The following is a 16,344-nucleotide window of genomic DNA, read 5'->3' on the forward strand; positions in this document are numbered from 1 at the left end:
ACACACACAAAAAAAAAACGCTTTGGCAGCTTTCAGACTGAAATTAATGTTGCCAGAAGGAAGAGCTTGGGTAAAAAGTAGTCCATAATTTATTGAAGTATCTGTTTTATAGGCGTCCTTCTTGCAGTCAGAAAAGCTGTTGGAGATCAAAGTTGTTTCCACTGCTAGAGTGATAACTTGAGAATCTTTAATAATCTTCTGTGACAATCCACAATTGTCACTTTCAAGTTGACGTATAAATGATATCCATCCTCTGTATCCATAAACCCTGGCCAAATATGATACAATCTGAGAAATTGATTGTATAAGGAAATATTAATAAGCATTTTAATTTCCTTTGCACTCTGGATTCAGGTTGTTTCTTAGTATTTGGTAGATCTATTTGTGCATCTCTTTGTGTGTGTGTGTGTGTTCCTCAGCTTCCTGACTCCAGTTCTGACTGCGGATCCTCCCTGGGACTTGGGAGGAGGATGAGTGTGGATGCTGAGCTCCTGGGTGTGATAAGGCTGGGTGACACTCCCCTGCTTCCCAGGAGCTTTTCAAAAAGGTGGTGCCCCATCACTGCCTGGACTCCCTCTGGTCCCAGCAGGACAAGAAGAGAAGGAGAACCTGGCTCCTACTCTCGGTGCCACCATCACTCATTTCGACAGTGTGGCCAACTGCTTCAAGGACCAGAGTGTGACAGCCGAGGACAAGGCCAGAATGGTGGAGCACAGATCCTGGTGGCCGAAGTGTGCCATGGAAGGGCCCAGGGTCCCTCTTCAGAGTTCTGGAAGCTCCATCTCTTTTTTGGAGAATTATGTCTCCAGCTTACCAGCTGGTTCCTCCAGCTAGGACTCGGCTACTTCCAGGTGGGTGGGTGGACAGGAGGACAGGGCACTGTGGCTCCTTCGGTCTGCACTGCACTTGAAAGTCGGGGCTCCCACCTGCCCCGGGACCTGGCACTGCAGGGGATGCCCAGACTTCAGCCCAAATTGCCATACCCAAGAGGCAGGTATGGGTATGCTCTGTGTGTGTGTGTGTGTGTGTGTTATATCCAGCTTGTGGTTATAGAGAAGTTTTAAAATACTGAAGTGTCCTTCTGTCAAGGTTAAATTAGAAACTGGCTGTTTTTCAGTTGTTCCTATCTTTAAATAAAATTTTATCAGCTTTCCAGACTTCCTGGCACCACATCCTTCTTCCACTGGCTTAGTAAGGCTTCTTAGCAACAGTCGCAGCCCCAACCTAATGGTCTCTGAGTGTGTGTGTGTGTGTGTGTGTGTGTGTGTGTGTGTGTGTTTTAAAGCATTCATTTTCCTTTATAAGAAAGAGATCCTAATATCACTTGCCATCTTTGGCACATCTTCAATACAAACCAGGTAATATAGCCTTGGTTTTGTTAGATAGTTTCTCTTTAAAGCAAGATACTTAATCAATTATTTCAGGTGTGACTGTCAGGATCAAAGTTTGACTCGCCCGACGAACCATGACGGAAAGGGAATCATTGTCCTTAACAGCTTCGATAACATCGGTTATGGTGGTAACAGGATGCCCATTTATGCTGACAATTACATCGTGGTCTCTCAACCCAGAGCTGGGAGGGAGGAGAAAAGGATCATGAGACTCCGAGAGTTTTACTTATCCCCAGCCAGAATTTAGTGTCTGTTTCTTAGGGCACTACTATTTTGTTGGCAGTAAATACACCAACCAAGAAACCAGAAATAGCCTAAATCCTTTCAAATATGAAGACTGTTCTAAGATCTGCTGTGAAATCACCTGGAGAACAACAATGTACTTACCTTTATAAAATTAATATTCTTCCAGAATCATGTGTAGAAGTTTACTCCTCCCATGTATTGGATTTGGTTTGGAATAAGGAGTTTAGCTTTTACTTTCTATTAATCTCTGACCTCTGTTAACCTCAAGCATACTCCCAGTCATATGAGCAAACATGAAAAGCACAAGCAATATATTTTTTCCCAGACAGCTACACTCCGATCAATTTGATTTTGATAGCCCTCTTGCCCCATTTCAACCAGAGTTTATGGAACAAGAGTTGAGCTACACTATTAAAACCTCTGCTCCCAATAAGTCAAAAACCAGTCACCCTTCCAAGTCTAAATATTTAAGACTCTGATTCTAGACTCCTTTTCCCCAAAGATGTAATTGTATTGAGTCTCCTACAAATTTGCTTCACACAGAATGTATATTCTAGAAAGAAAAACCACCTCCAACACTTCAGTGAATATATAGCCATGCTGTTGATTTGTCTTAAAGTCAAAAATAGGCCGGAAGAGGGACATAAAATTAAATGACTCCAGTCGACACTGTTTAAGAGAAATGGGAAGCCCAAGGAAGAATAATAGAAAGTATTACTAAGATATGTGGAGTTTATTAAATAACAGGATAAATTTAAAGCAAGAAGATGTAAAGAAAAGTTTAAAGGTAGATAGAGCTAAAAGCATGGAAAGCCTTCAGAATAAGGTTAGTTCAGGAAGATAGGACAAGGCACAAAGAATGAGCTTAACTCATGGTAGTTCTGGGAATGGAAAAGAAACAAACCTGCAAATTATTTCTGAGTGCACGCTGTGCACCAAACATGAGAAAATGAGGCTCAGACAGGATAAATGTCCCACCGATTCGATTCCTGGTCTCTCAGGCTTAAAAACCATTTTTCTTGCCACTCAGTCAGTCTGCCTCTCAGAAGCAAGAAGAGCAGCCACAAAAGCAGGATAATGCAGGGGGTGCATCAGGTCCCACGTCCCCGCTGCCTGTGTAACTCTCACAGTAACCTCTCTATACCACAGCTGCTTCCTCTGTAAAATAATGCCTATGTCACAAGGCTACTGTGGGCTCAAACCCAGCATGTAAAACACTTCCAATGGTACCTGACGTACAGTAAGTGGTTAATAAATGCCAGTTGTTATTACTATAATTCTTGTCATTAGTATTAGATATAAGTGCATGGAGCCAGAACAGATTTCTGTTAGCAGGACATCAAGCAAGTGGTAATTCCCACATTTTAATGTGCATCCAAATTATGGAGATCTTGTTTAAAATGCAGTTTCTGATTCAGTGGTGAGTCTGTCGTTCTACATTTCAAAAAAGCCCCAACTGATGCTAATGCAGCTGGTCTACAGACCACATCATGAGTAGCAAGGACTTGGGGAGGTGAAATAGCTTTGGCCTTGAACTAGAAGTTGAAAATACAGGGGAGCGGGAGACCAAGAAAATGTAGATAAGCCTGTGGCAAGCCAAGTGTAGTAATATGGGATCTAACACTTAGCTATTCTGAACAGGTAGTACCCTATGGTTTCTTGCCACCTACTAAAAGAGTTGCTATAATCTAAACAGATTATTGAGCTTTCAAAAAACAAATACAGAGAGTGTCAGCCACCACCTGTATTCCACCCAGTGCCACCCAAAGCAAGCTGCAAAGTGATCCGCAGATGGCTGCTATTTGTGCTGGGCTTGGAGATTCCCAGGCAGAGCCAAACTGTAATCCAAAGCTGGCTGCTGCTAGTGCTGGGCCTGGGGCCTCTTAGCCAGAGGTAGGAGGGCTGGGGGCAGCCCATTAAGTGGCGGGCTGCCAACACCATTAAATGTGGGACAAACAGTGTAAGCCAGGTTGTCACAAATAGGTCCACACCAAGACACATCATAATTAAAATGCCAAAGATTAAAGAGAAAGAGAAAAATAGTTAGTTACAGGGAAGTTCTCATAAGTCTATTAGCTGATTTCTCAAAAGAAACTTTGCATGCTGGAAGGGATTGACAAGAAATATTTACAGTCATGAAAAGCAGGAACCTACAGCCAAGATTGCTCTACCCAACAAAGCTATCATTTAGCATCAAAGGACATATAAAGAGTGTCCCGGACAAGAAAAAACTAAAGGAGTACATCATCATTAAATTATTATTATATGAAATGTTAAAGGGACTTATTTAAGAAAAAGATCAAAACTATGAATAATAAAATGGCAATAAACACATTAAAAAAAAAATACAGTGACAGAGGGACACTGAAGAAGTTTAAGAGAGACATCCGGGAGAATAGTTGTTGGACAAGCCACCTCTTCCCTCAGTAGTTAGTATAAATGGTCAAAACAATGGTAAAGTCAGCTGGAGTATCTTTTTTGGAGAGCTACTCTAATCTTTCTTTATTCACTTTATTTATTCCTTTGTTTGTTTGTTTAATTAATGCTGCCCTCTGATAACTGGCATCTATAATTCAAAGAAAAAAGTATTTTAAAGTACCTAAAATATGTTCTTAAACTTTTAACCCTTTGAATTTTTCTGATTCTTAATAACTAAGGTATTGAAAGGGTAGACTTGGGATCCTAGCAACATTAATTTAAACTGAGGCTATTAACTCATATCATGCATTCTTGGGCAACAGAGAAGCCTTTCCAAAAACAAAGGCCCTTACAGTACACAAGTCTAAATCAGCATTAGTATCTGATAGAAATGTAAGGCAATCCACATATGTCATATATAATTTTAAATCTCCTGTAGCCACATTTTTTCCAAAAAAATTTTAAACAGATGAAACTAATTTTAATAACATAACTTATTTAACTCAATATATATAAAATGTCATTTTAACATTAATATTTTAATAATTCTTAGTATGTATTTCAGATTCCATTTTAAGTCTTTGAAATCCACTAGAAACCACACCCAATGATACTATCTTATACAATGCAATGATTAAAGTGAAAGGCAGTCTTCCCTGTGCCCTGCCCTCCCTGGCTACCCCTTAAAAAAGCAGGTGTGTCCAATGGGAAAATATTCTACATACTCTGGTTTCTTTATTTAAAGAAAATTAAAAATTCAGTCCATCAGTCACACCAGCCACATCTCAAGTGTCCAATAGGCACGAGTGGGTGGACAGCTTAAGTCTAGAATTTGCACACATTTCCCATAGCATACTCCCAGCGAGGTCAGAGGCTGGGCAAAGGCCTGAGCTTCTCTTACCTTTCAGCAGCTGTTCCTTGAATCACCTCATATACAAAGACCCCAGAACTTACATCAGGGAAGTTTGGATCTTGCCTTTTCATTTCCTGAAGAAGGCTAAGAAAAGTAAGAAGAGTTTTTCCATAAAGTTAAGAAGCACCATGAAGTGATCTGAGTCCTGCACAAAGCCTTTGAAGCCCAGTGAATATTCTATTTGTTCTCTCAAGGCTCAGAGGGGCCAGAGAGGCTTCAATCAAGGGAGTCACACTTATTCTTCCCTGGGGGTGCTCTGATTCTCCATGCGAAAACCCAGAGCCATTGGACGTTATAAAATACAGGCATGGTGAAAAAAACTGAAAAGTACAGTGTATGCTGGTACAGGCAGAGGCAGATACGTGCCCTGTAGTAAGCAGGGCCGGGGGCCACAAGAGTGCCCAGCTGCAATCCAGGAAGTTCAGTGTCCCTGTCAAGACTGTCCAGCTATGGCTTTGGCTTCTGAAAACAAACAAATGAACAAACAAACAAACATATTCAAACCCATGCTTACTTCAGAGTGAGAGGCAACATTCGCAGACCCAGATATTTCTTCTGTGAAAGAGTCTTTCCTGGAAAAGAAAATTATCCTGTATTACCATCAATAAAACTTCTCTCCTTTCAGCAGATCTGAAAAGACACCAGAGTCACAAGATTTTTACCATCATAGCTGTGCTCTCAGGCTGTCAGCTATTAAACATGTGCCTGAGAGAACCTTTGTCATTAATACAGTCACTCCTTCCACCCACCTCCCCACTTCTACCCCTCAGGTTTCCTTTCCACCATAGTTCAAATATTTCTGGGTACTATTCATGCCTATTTTCGTGCCTAGGCCCCATAGTCCCACCCAAACCACCATGACAGGAACTGGGCACCAGAGGCTTGGTAAGCTACAGAACTGTCTCCACAATAGATTGAGCATCCCCCAACCCCCTGTAAAAAAAATACACAAGAGGAAGAAGAAGCCCTCACTCCCCTTACCTTTCAACTGGCGCTCATGGAATTCTGCTAAGAACTGTCGAATTCGATCTGAGGGAATTGCAAAGGAGATTCCTGCAGTCACCTTCAGTGTATTTATGCCAATCACATCACCATCCTGGCAAGGGAAGGCATACCATGCAGTGACCAAGTTGTGCAAACTGAACAACTAGGAAGGAGCGAAGCTAGTGACTTGGGGTCAGAATACAGACGGGCTAGAGGAAATGTGTGCTTCTTCAATTGAGATCAATGGATGTTACCATCAAGGGCCAAGAGTGTGGTAGGGTAGCAGGGGGGACCTACATGTGCAAATTCCTGCTGAGGAATTGTTTTTAAGTCTTGAGCTCATTTTTCCTTTGCCAAATTACATTGATTTTGAATGTGAGCCACAGTTTATTTGACCCAGATAAGAGGACAAGGGGTATTTGCCTTTTCATTCCTTAAATGAAGCTAAAAATAAACATGACAAAGGCAAAAAGCTGTTAGATTTTTAGCAACACTTCAATGAAACTATTCAGAAGAACTAGTAATTGACTTTAGGAACAAAGCTCTACTAAACCAAAGCTATGAAGTAAGGAATACTTTCACCTTCATGCACTTCATCATCCTCTAGCCTTTGTTAGGTAATGGAAAAGATTTTAAATATCATGTTATTTAATGACATGTTTAATCCTATTAGAATACAGATTGTAATTCAATAGGTCTACAGTGTGGTCTGAAAGTCTGCATATGAGCCCTGCTCTAGGAAACTCGTTTTCTACTGGAGAAAGAAGGCACAAAATAATTGCATGCAATGTTATGAGTAAAATTGCTCAACAACTTCACATACAATTTATCCTCCAACAAGTAAGGATAATGTGTAAAAATGAACTAAAACCAATCAGCTCAAAAACTCAGAGAGTAGGATCATGTGATCACAGCGTTACACTCTTGTGTTTTTACATGCCTTTGATCAACTAGAAGTGCTGGGATTTCTGCTAGAGAGACTGAATAAAATTTAAGAATTAAATACACGACAGAGCAGTGGATTTGATTTGTGGCCTTTCTGTCATCTATGAGTGGGTCAAGACTAAAAACCTGGACAGATCATGTCATTAAATTAGCATTTTTGGATGAGAGACAGTTCTTCATATGCAGCAGCAGGGGACCTTCAAGGATATACATTGAATAGCACAGCTGGTCATTTGACATAAATTAGGGCTCAGTACCCTGGGCTTTGTTAACTGTCCAGTGAAAACAGAAAGCACATGGCGAGCTGTAAGTAAAGCATAAGGAAACGGTGACGCTCTCAGTTGATGAGATTACACATCAGGATGACAAATCCACTGTGGGTCTTAAATTTTCCTAAATTTGCTTCAATTTGCTTAAGATGCAGTCACAGAAAAGCATCATACCACAGATCTCTCTCTACACTATGACTAGTCTGCACCATGGAATTTATGAAGTCTTTAAAAGGAAGAGATGTGAAGCAGCAACGAAAGTGGCCACTTACCAAGTTCACCAGAGGCCCCCCAGAATTCCCGTGCTGGAGACAGAATTTGAAAAAGCCATCAGTACTTTTCTCTTTGTCAACTATACATGGTTCCTAAACAGGTTTATCAAAAACAGCCTGCTCTAGGGAGCCCCTGTTCCCCTAAGGCAGGCAGAGTTGTCCTCCCATCATCATCAACACTGAAGTCCCTGCAGTTAAAGAACAGTAGCAAAAGGACCACCACTTCCTACAGTAGGGTGAGCTCTATGAGAGACCCTAAGAGACCACCCAATAACATAGATGCCAGTTATCAAACAGGCTGAACTCTTAACTACAGAACATTCCATCCCTCTCAGAATGATTTAACTGACCTCTGGGCACCCCTGAAAGGCCAAAGGGAAAAGAATGCCCCCTCTGAACTGTTCCTCTCAATGGCCCTCCCAAGTGACTTACATTAATTATGGCATCAGTCTGGATATAGTCCATGTCTGAATCCTTCAGCCCTAGTTCTTTTCCCCCTCGCTGTGTAGTGCTGACAATTCCTGCGGTCACTGTGTTCTGCAGAGAAAATGGGCTGCCCAAGGCCACCACGAACTCTCCAGCCCGCAGGTCAGATGACCTTCCCAGCAGCAACACCGGAAGGTCAGTCTGCATATGGGCAAGAAGGGATGTGGAGGACAAATCAAGAATAGAATCAACCAGTGTTTGTGTACAACACATACATGACACTGTCTTTGTCACTTTGGTATTTATAATCCAAGAATCACCCACCCAGACTCTCACTTAAGATGATTGGGATCATCTCTAAAATCTAAAAGTATTGCTTTGTAGAAATTACTAAAAATAAACCATAAGTGAAGTAGCTGATGAGCATAAACTGACATTAGCAATTTACTTAGTGCTGGTCCAGCTCAAAAGTTTACAGAAGGAAGGAATGAAGGAAGGAAGGAAGGAAGGAAGGAAGGAAGAAGGAAAGAAGGAAGGAAGGAAAGAAAGAAAGAAAGAAAGAAAGAAAGAAAGAAAGAAAGAAAGAAAGAAAGAAAGAAAGAAAGAAAGAAAAAAGAAAAAGAAAAAAGAAACGAAAAGAAAGAAAGAAAGAAATCACCCAGAGCAGCCGTTCTCAAATGAATCACCCGGGGAGCTTAAGAAAATGCAGATTCTAATTCAGTAGGCCTGGCTGGGGTCTGAGATTCTGCATTTCCAAAAAATTCTTAGATAATGTCAATGTTGCTGCTATGCAGACCACACTTGATGTAACAGGACCTCAAAGTATTCCTTAGCAGCTCTGGATTCATTGTGATCATTCATGGTACTCTAAAACAGTACTCTAAGAGAAATAAATTTCCCAGAAGTAGCATATGTTGAAGAAGGTGGAGAAGAAGAACAGGAGGAGGAGAAAGGGAAAGGGAGGGGAAGGGGAGAGGAGGGGGAAGGGGAGAGGAGGGGGAAGGGGAGAGGAGGGGGAGGAGGAGAAGGAGGAGGAAGAAGGAGGAGGAGGAGGAAGAGAAGAAGAAAAAAGACTATAGTTAATAGAAATTGTTCGGGACCTACTCATTGGCGTGGAAGAAAATAAACAAAAGGGAGTTAAAAAACAGAAAAGAAGGAAATTAGAAAACAGCATACACCAGGTGAAAAGATTTGGTGTGGGTAAAAATGGGGTGGGGAAGAAACTATGAACAAATTGATGAAAATCCCCCAAATATGCAGACTCTAATTTGGCCCTTGGAATACTCACGTTTGGCTCAATCTTAATCAGCGCAAGATCCAACTTATGGTCAATGTCCTTGACAGTGGCTTCATACTGGGCCCCACTCTGCAGCTCCACCTGGATTCGCTGCCGGTTGGTGAGGACATGGGCGTTGGTAACAATGAGCCCATCCTCAGACACTATGAACCCAGAGCCACTGGATGCAGGAACATCCTCCCCGCTGAGAGGTGACCTATCTCAGCAAGACAACAGCATAAGCAGAGGGCAGGGAAGTCAGGGAATCCACCACAGTCTGGAAACCTCACATTTATCTAGCATCCCTCCAGCACAGTTTTCTCATACATTTTACTTTTCCCTTCCTGTTTCCCTTTTCTCCATGTGTAATTGGATTCTGCAGGTTCAGTGGCCTGGCCATCTCTGTGAACACCACCGAGGGCTGATTCCAACTCTCCTTTTCCAGCGACACTCCATTTTTCAGAGCTGGTCAAAGCAACAATCCTCTGCTTCAAAGAGGCCTAACCGAACCACAATACTGCAGGCAAAAGTGGACTTAGTGCCAAATCATGGAGGACCCAGGCTGGGAGGGAGTCCAGGAAGTATGGTTCCTGTTTAGGTTCCACTATTAAGTGGCCTCGTGCCAGAGAGCTTCCTTCCACGGCAATGGGGGTGCTGAGCAAGATCATCCAGATGCTTTCTAGCTCTTGCACCTGATCTTTAATTTTGTCTGTGGGAGATGAGGGAGAGAAAAACTCCAGCCATCTAAATGCGCAGGAATTCTCAGATTTGGAAGTCAGAATCCTTACCCCTCCAACGACCAGGTGATTGGACCGCTTTGAGCCTCGCAACGATTTTTACCACTACCTGATACTGAGCGCGGGGCCTGGAGCAGACATCAGCGGGTGGCGGACGACCTCCTCCCACCTCCGTTACCTGCGAAACAGCAGCAAGTGAACCACGGACGGCGCCACCTTCTCAACCACCGTGGCGATGAAGTTGTAGTTGCTCCTGAGCCAGCCTGCGCTTCTGGTCCCTGTGGAAAAAAATGCTCCATCCTTGGGGGCGACGGGGCCCTGGCCTTCTGGCCCTCTCAGAGGTCCAATCTCAAATCTCTGTCTCTCCTCTGCGTCTCTCCCCGCCTTCCCTCCCCTTCCTCCTTTCAGTCTCCCCCGTAAGAGAACGCCTTAAGGGAACCAGATCCGTCATCCCGGTTGGAAAAAGGGAAAAGAAAAATTAAAAGGGAAGACGACATTTAACAGGTGTGGGGAGGAAACTGGGGAAAACCCACATGGGAACCGGTAAAAAGACACCTAAGGAGGGAAGAAAATCAGGAACAAGGAGTGGAATCCCTAAGGCCGATAGAGCAGGGTAGAACCCCGGGCGAGCTGCACGATTGAAATTCGCTCCCTAAGAAAGGTCCCAAAGTGCCCTGAGAGCTCGCAGCCCTGACACTCACCTGGATCCCTACAGTCCCCCTTCTGCACCGGCAGCGCCGGGAGCCCGCCACGGCGGCGCGCGGCGCGGTTCTCGGCACGGAGCGCGCATAGGCTGGGGTAGGTGCGCCCGTCGCTGCCGCACACAGCCGCCCCAGTCCCCGGGCAGCCGCAAGTGCCCAACCGCGTGCCACCCAGGCGCCGGGGGCTGAATGGCGCGCCGCACTGCAGCCCCGGGGCGCAGGGCCGGCCGAGCTCCCCGCCGCAGACCTCGCCCTCGGCTGCAGCGCACACGTGGCAGCAGCGGCAGAGGTCCAGCACCGGACCCGCGGAGCAGGTGGGCAGTGGGGGGCAGCGCATAGGCTCGCAGACAGCGGGGCAGAACGGGGAGCGCCAGGTCCTCCGAGCCTCCACCCTGGGAACGGGTACCGGAGGCAGCAGCAGACACAGGAGGAGGAATTGTCCAAGCCCAGCTGGTCGAAGCAGAAGTCTAGTCATCCTGCTCCCTTCTTCCTCCCACTCTTCCAACTACTTTCCCCTGGACCCTTAGCCACTCTTAAATGAGCAACACTTTCTCTCGGATAGGGTACCGCCTCCACCGGTCCCAGACTAAGGGGCAGAGCCTGGCAGACCTCTCCATATACACACCCATATATCTTCCCAGCGCCAGTCCCTCCCCGAGGGCCACATCCACCCCCAGATAATGAGGAGAGGTCCCCAGCCCAACCCTGAACAGGGACCTACTTTGTGAAGCCCAGGAAACCAATAGGAGCAGACTGACAAGAGTGATCACCCACCCAAGGTCAGCGTTAGGAAAACACACCACATTTCAGTATTTCACATGGTTTTATTACAAAACAAGCAACGAAACAGTTTTAGAAAATTGTTTGTTTTTTGCTACACACCATTTCATAGATTACATAAAATGAGAAGCAGAACAGTTTCCATGCACTCAGCTTAGTGCTTCCAGCGCAAGTGCATTTCACAGCCAAGACATACCGGTTCAAAACACAGAATCATGCCACACCTTCCTAAGCACTACGGAAAGGAATCAAACTGTTCAAAAGGTATAAGGGGAAAAGTGACCTCGATGAAAAGATTTAATAAGCCTGTCCATTTCTGACATGTTCAAAGTTTATAAACAAAGCAGATTTGGGAAACTCCACTTCCAAAATAGTTACCTACATATGCTTGTTTATCTAGCTCACAGGGAAAACAAACATCAGATCCCACTGCTGAACCTGCTATTTATTTATTGGGTCCTTTTAGCCTGTATCAGAGCAGTTATACTCTGAGAGAAAAGAAAAACCTTTTGCTTCAAGTGAACTACAAAGTTGGACCTTAAATCTGCTCGCTCTCATGGGAATCTTCTAGCATTCTGCCCAGAAACAGATGTGTAATCCCAACATTTTGACCTGAGGTCACTCTAGTCTATGCATGTTTATGATGTCTCACAGTATGCAAAATGCCCAGTTATATTTACCAACCATTAACTGATAACTGATTGGAGATAGCAAATCCTTAAGCTTTTCATTAACAGTGGATGGTAAATAGTTTGTTTAGCTATAGGGAAGACCACCTGAAATACTGTTACATACAGTGAGTCAGGACACTGTCAAAAGTCTTATTAAAAACAGTACAACTCAGAGAAGGTTTTTATTCCACCAAGAAAATGCAGTATCTTTTTTAGTTCCTTTTATTTTTTGTAACTCAGACTAATCCCAGAGCCTATGAACTTAACTACTAACCTATATGCATCTTTACCCCATTTTTTCCATTTGGTTCCACTTTATACATTTAAGGCTAAATGCTTTGGTCATACATGCAACATCTTTGGCTCACATGTGTAATGACATTAAAAGGCTGTGGTGTGAATTGACCAGAAGGTAAGAAATATGGACACAAAAGGAATTCTGAAATAACGTTTGGGAATGAGAACCCTTTCAGGCTTGATTGATTATATTTTTCTACATTAATGTTCTAACTTGCAATTCCCAAGTAGTTGCTAGCCGGAGTCCTTTTTTTCCCCTCTATCATGATAATACAATCTGGATTTATAAGTATGTTTAATTTAACACATTCTCAAAATAGACCTTACTGAATAAGAAACATATCAGCTTACTTAATGACCAATTACTTTAGCAGTAGTAATCTAACAGAGAGCTTAATTTTAAAAAGAGAAAGAGAGAGAAATGGGTAGTTTTTATAATTTAAACACTAAAAGATTCTTATAACTTAAAACTTTTCATGAGATAGGGAATGTTTAAAGAGATCTCAAAAGTCCCTAATTTATTTTCATTAATTCAATATCGCTTATTGTGCACTTTCTTTTGCCTAGCCAAATAATTTTCTGGAGGAAAACTGGAAAATGAAATCAGGGACAAGGAGGCTTAAGAATTTGGGATGACTTCTTGAAAGCAGGCTACTTGAAGTATGTTGTAATCTTGACCACTCATAAATAAATAATTCCCAAACCGAGGATTTCTGAGGACAAAAGTATATGAGTCTGCAGAAAAGAGAAAGACAGAGAGACAGGGAGAGCCAGTAGTAGGTTTCCTTTTTTTATACCAGCACCATGAGGCCAAACAATGTAAGTGAAGGGTAGGTCCAACACAGTGCAGTCAAGAATAGTTTTCAACATGACGCTAACTTCAAGGAAACTATGATGCCAGAAAGAAACATAAGATTTCTCTCAAGTCACTAAGAATTTTCTGGTCATATCTTTTTGCCTCTCCATTGATCTGGACATAAGAAAGGAAAGGGATTTACTTAGATAAAAATGTTTCTCTTAGCCTCTTCTGCTAGTCATTAAGTTTTTAGTTTAAAGATATAATTAGCTGATTTGGCTGATAAAACTTACAGACAGAAATGAGTTACATTTTCTCTTCCCTTAGGAAACCCTGATAAGTTCCTGGTAGCAGTTTAGCACGTAAGCTGACAGACAAATTCTCCCAGGGACCCCAGAAATAGGATCTTTCTGTCAAATGAAAGAAAGCACACCCCAAAATTTGGGTGGGAAATGCGATCTATGGGAAATCTCTAGTCAGCAATGCACAGCCTCTAAATCAATGTTTCTATGCAGTTTCTATTTTATTAAAAATATAAATACCTATCAAGAGTTTCTCTGTATCTCTCTGCTCTTAAGTACGTGGAGCCGCATCAGATTACAAGGTCGGATCATGCAAATACACAAGATTTCACTCACAGGACAACACAAAGAATAGAAAGCAAGCAATCTGTCAGGGTATACCACGTTACAGCACTTAAAACTTAAGACTAATATTGGCCCATTTAAAAAGAGCTGTGAGGCAGTAATTCAAGATTATCTGTCTTTCCTAAAACAGAACTTTCTTTCTGTCTGGAAAACATGGATCAAAAAAAAAACTTACCTGGATAAACTCTAAACTATCTCTTCCGGGCACCTACTTCAAAGGAAATCCAAAACTCTAAAATAGAGATCTGATCTATCACACAAGTGAATTATCATACACATATCAACTCTCCACTCATTCCATCATAACACCATATCAAGGGAAATGTCTGTTCTGTTCTCAATAGTCATAACACTTAACACTGATAAACCCATCCTTGGGGCCAGACACAGAAACTAGGTGGGCAGGTCTGTCCCTCACACTGACAGTATTTGGGGTCAAAGAACATCTAAACAAAAACAGAGTAATTCTCACAATTGCTGAATTAAACAAATCATTTCTCATTCTTTACAAAAGGTCCCTCTTTCTTCCCCTATGGGGATCCCGTGGGGATCTGCCCTGGTAGACATTCTGGGAATCACCTGCCAGCCCCCAGACTTAACACCTCCCCTCAAAACGAATCTCAGTCAAGTGGAGCCTGGATCTTCCACCACTCCTCCCTCCTTTCAGGTGGTTCAGTGACTACCCTTCTACTTCACAGTCAAACTTCGGCCAATAAACAGGAATCGGATAAAACCAGATGACTGGCCTAAGATTCTGTGCTTGTCCTGACAACAAAGGGAAGGGACTAAAACAAGGACAAGCAAATAAAACCTGGTTAGGGACAAGATTGGAATTCCAACCTCCTCTCATCAGGACAACCTTGCAATAGTCAAAGAAGAGGCAACCTGCTCTCCACAGAGCGTGCCTACAGGTCTATAACCTAGTGATTTTCCCAAAGTAAATATACTGCACTGACTTTTTTTAAGCCAGCTGGATGGGCCCCTCCCACACAACAGCCACAGGAATATGAGTGGCATAAAGGCTTCTGACTATCCTCCAACAGATAGAGAAACTGAGTCATGGCCTCCTTTTCATAAGTCCTCCCCACTCCGCCCCCCCAGAACACTATGCCTCATCACACATCAGAAGTCCGTATGTTCTCATCATCAAGGTTGAACAGAAATGGTTTCTCCTTGGGGTGCTGGGGTTCCGACCGATGCCTTATCCGGGAGCTGGGCACTATCCCAGATGTATTGCTCTCCCCAAGTCGAGACGTGAATGAAGAGTCCTCAGGAGCCTCTTCAGCTGGGAGGAGCTTTTCCCCGGCCTGGGGGACAGGTGTCCAGGGTTGCCAGGAGGAGGCCACAGAGGGAGCTTTGCAGAGGGCTTTTTTCTCTTCCACAGGTGGACGCCCTCTGCAGAAGACAGAGTTGGGCCCACCTGAGAGGCTGGAGCTTCCAGAGCGAGTCAAAGAAATGGATCTAGAAAAGGATATTTCCTACAAAAATAAAAGGGAAGAAAAAACAAAGGAAAGTAAGAACTTTCCCAACCATGTTCATCCCAAAGCCCCTGGAAGAGTCCCCACCCAGCCTCACCACCTCACAGGTCCAGAGACACTTGGCTCCAGAAATCAAATATGTCCAATGGGATTCACTCCAGACTTGTCAAGGTCTGCCTGACAGGGATGTGTATGTGTAGGACACATCAGGAACTCTGTTTCTCTATCCAACCCTACCTCACCTCCTCCAACAACCAAAAATAAAAAAATAAAAATAAAAATGTGTACCCAAGTCTGTTGAAAGAGAAAAACAGGACAGCCTGGGGCTTCAGCTGGGACCAGGCTGGCTGCCTACATCACTAAATAGAACCTGCCTACTGCAGGACAATCATCTCTAAGTTGACAGCGACTATGCAACAGGAAGGAAGTGACTTACTCTGGGGTGGCACTTGAGGGCCTGGACAGCTGCCCTGATCTCCTTAATCCAGCTGTGCATGTCTTCTGGACTGTCCGCCTGCAAAACACCCACAGCACTTACACAGACATTTGGGGCACTATGATTTCAGCTTTCAAGTCTCTGACTCAATTCTAAGTTCATAAAATCACACCATTAGAGCTGGAAGAATCTCAGAGATCATCTAGTCCAGTGGCTTCAGACTTTTGAGGACATTTTCTTTTTCCTGCAAAAATAGTATTTGATACTTCATAAATAAAAGAGCTCAACGTAGAGCTTGCTCTGCAACGTGGCAGAGGTCATGAAGGAGAGGAGAGCTTAGAGGCCCAACCCCTGCTGAAGTCTCTCTCCTGCTCTGGAACACAATTGGCCTGGTCCAATTTTATAGAAAATGAAAATGAGGCCCTATGGCTGATCTACACTCCAGTCCTCCTGCCTCCCAATGCAGTATCTTTCTGCTACAGGTATCTGAACAGAATAATCCTATTTTCATTTCCAGTCCCACTGAAAGCAAATCCTCTACAAAGCCTCCCAGATGAGTATTATCTCCAAGCAGGTCTTCTCTCAAAGCACAAGCCAGCTGGGTCTGTCCATCCAGGCCTCAGAGTTGTTAGACTTAGAGCGCTAAGCTTAACAACACGTA

The 16,344-nt window shown here is 43.4% G+C and overlaps 2 protein-coding genes across 4 annotated transcripts in view; both read right to left on the bottom strand.

Moving 5' to 3' along the window:
• Window positions 1–1,407: 1,407 nt before the first annotated feature.
• HTRA4 (HtrA serine peptidase 4) lies at window positions 1,408–11,053 on the bottom strand. The gene is made up of 9 exons (XM_090258278.1): window positions 10,579–11,053; window positions 10,056–10,155; window positions 9,153–9,357; window positions 7,871–8,065; window positions 7,439–7,471; window positions 5,950–6,064; window positions 5,483–5,540; window positions 4,957–5,052; window positions 1,408–1,573 (listed from the first exon to the last, which is right to left on the bottom strand). The coding sequence occupies exons 1-9, from the start codon at window positions 11,051–11,053 to the stop codon at window positions 1,408–1,410; spliced, it is 1,443 nt and encodes a 480-aa protein (XP_090114404.1).
• Window positions 11,054–14,864: 3,811 nt separating this feature from the next.
• Window positions 14,865–16,344, bottom strand: part of PLEKHA2 (pleckstrin homology domain containing A2) — a 61,066-nt gene continuing 59,586 nt past the window's right edge. For all 3 annotated transcript variants that reach the window (XM_090258364.1, XM_090258362.1, XM_090258363.1), the window contains 2 exons: window positions 15,684–15,761; window positions 14,865–15,247 (listed from right to left, as the gene is read on the bottom strand). In XM_090258364.1, coding sequence (XP_090114490.1) covers window positions 14,885–15,247; window positions 15,684–15,761 — 441 coding nt within the window. In that variant the 3' untranslated portion in view covers window positions 14,865–14,884. The remainder of the gene's footprint in view (window positions 15,248–15,683; window positions 15,762–16,344) is intronic.

This window comes from Furipterus horrens, unplaced genomic scaffold, assembly GCF_987537825.1.
Source record: "Furipterus horrens unplaced genomic scaffold, mFurHor1.1.pri manual_scaffold_12, whole genome shotgun sequence".
In the NCBI taxonomy this organism is placed as follows: domain Eukaryota; kingdom Metazoa; phylum Chordata; class Mammalia; order Chiroptera; family Furipteridae; genus Furipterus; species Furipterus horrens.

Excerpts from the sequence above, each read along its gene's own strand:
- HTRA4 (XM_090258278.1), bottom strand. The coding sequence starts at position 11,053 with ATGACTAGACTTCTGCTTCGACCAGCTGGGCTTGGACAATTCCTCCTC. Across the intron at positions 7,472-7,870 it reads AGACTGATGCCATAATTAAT|CACGGGAATTCTGGGGGGCC; the intron begins GTAAGTCACTTG and ends TTCTGTCTCCAG. Across the intron at positions 5,541-5,949 it reads CCATGAGCGCCAGTTGAAAG|GAAAGACTCTTTCACAGAAG; the intron begins GTAAGGGGAGTG and ends TTTCTTTTCCAG.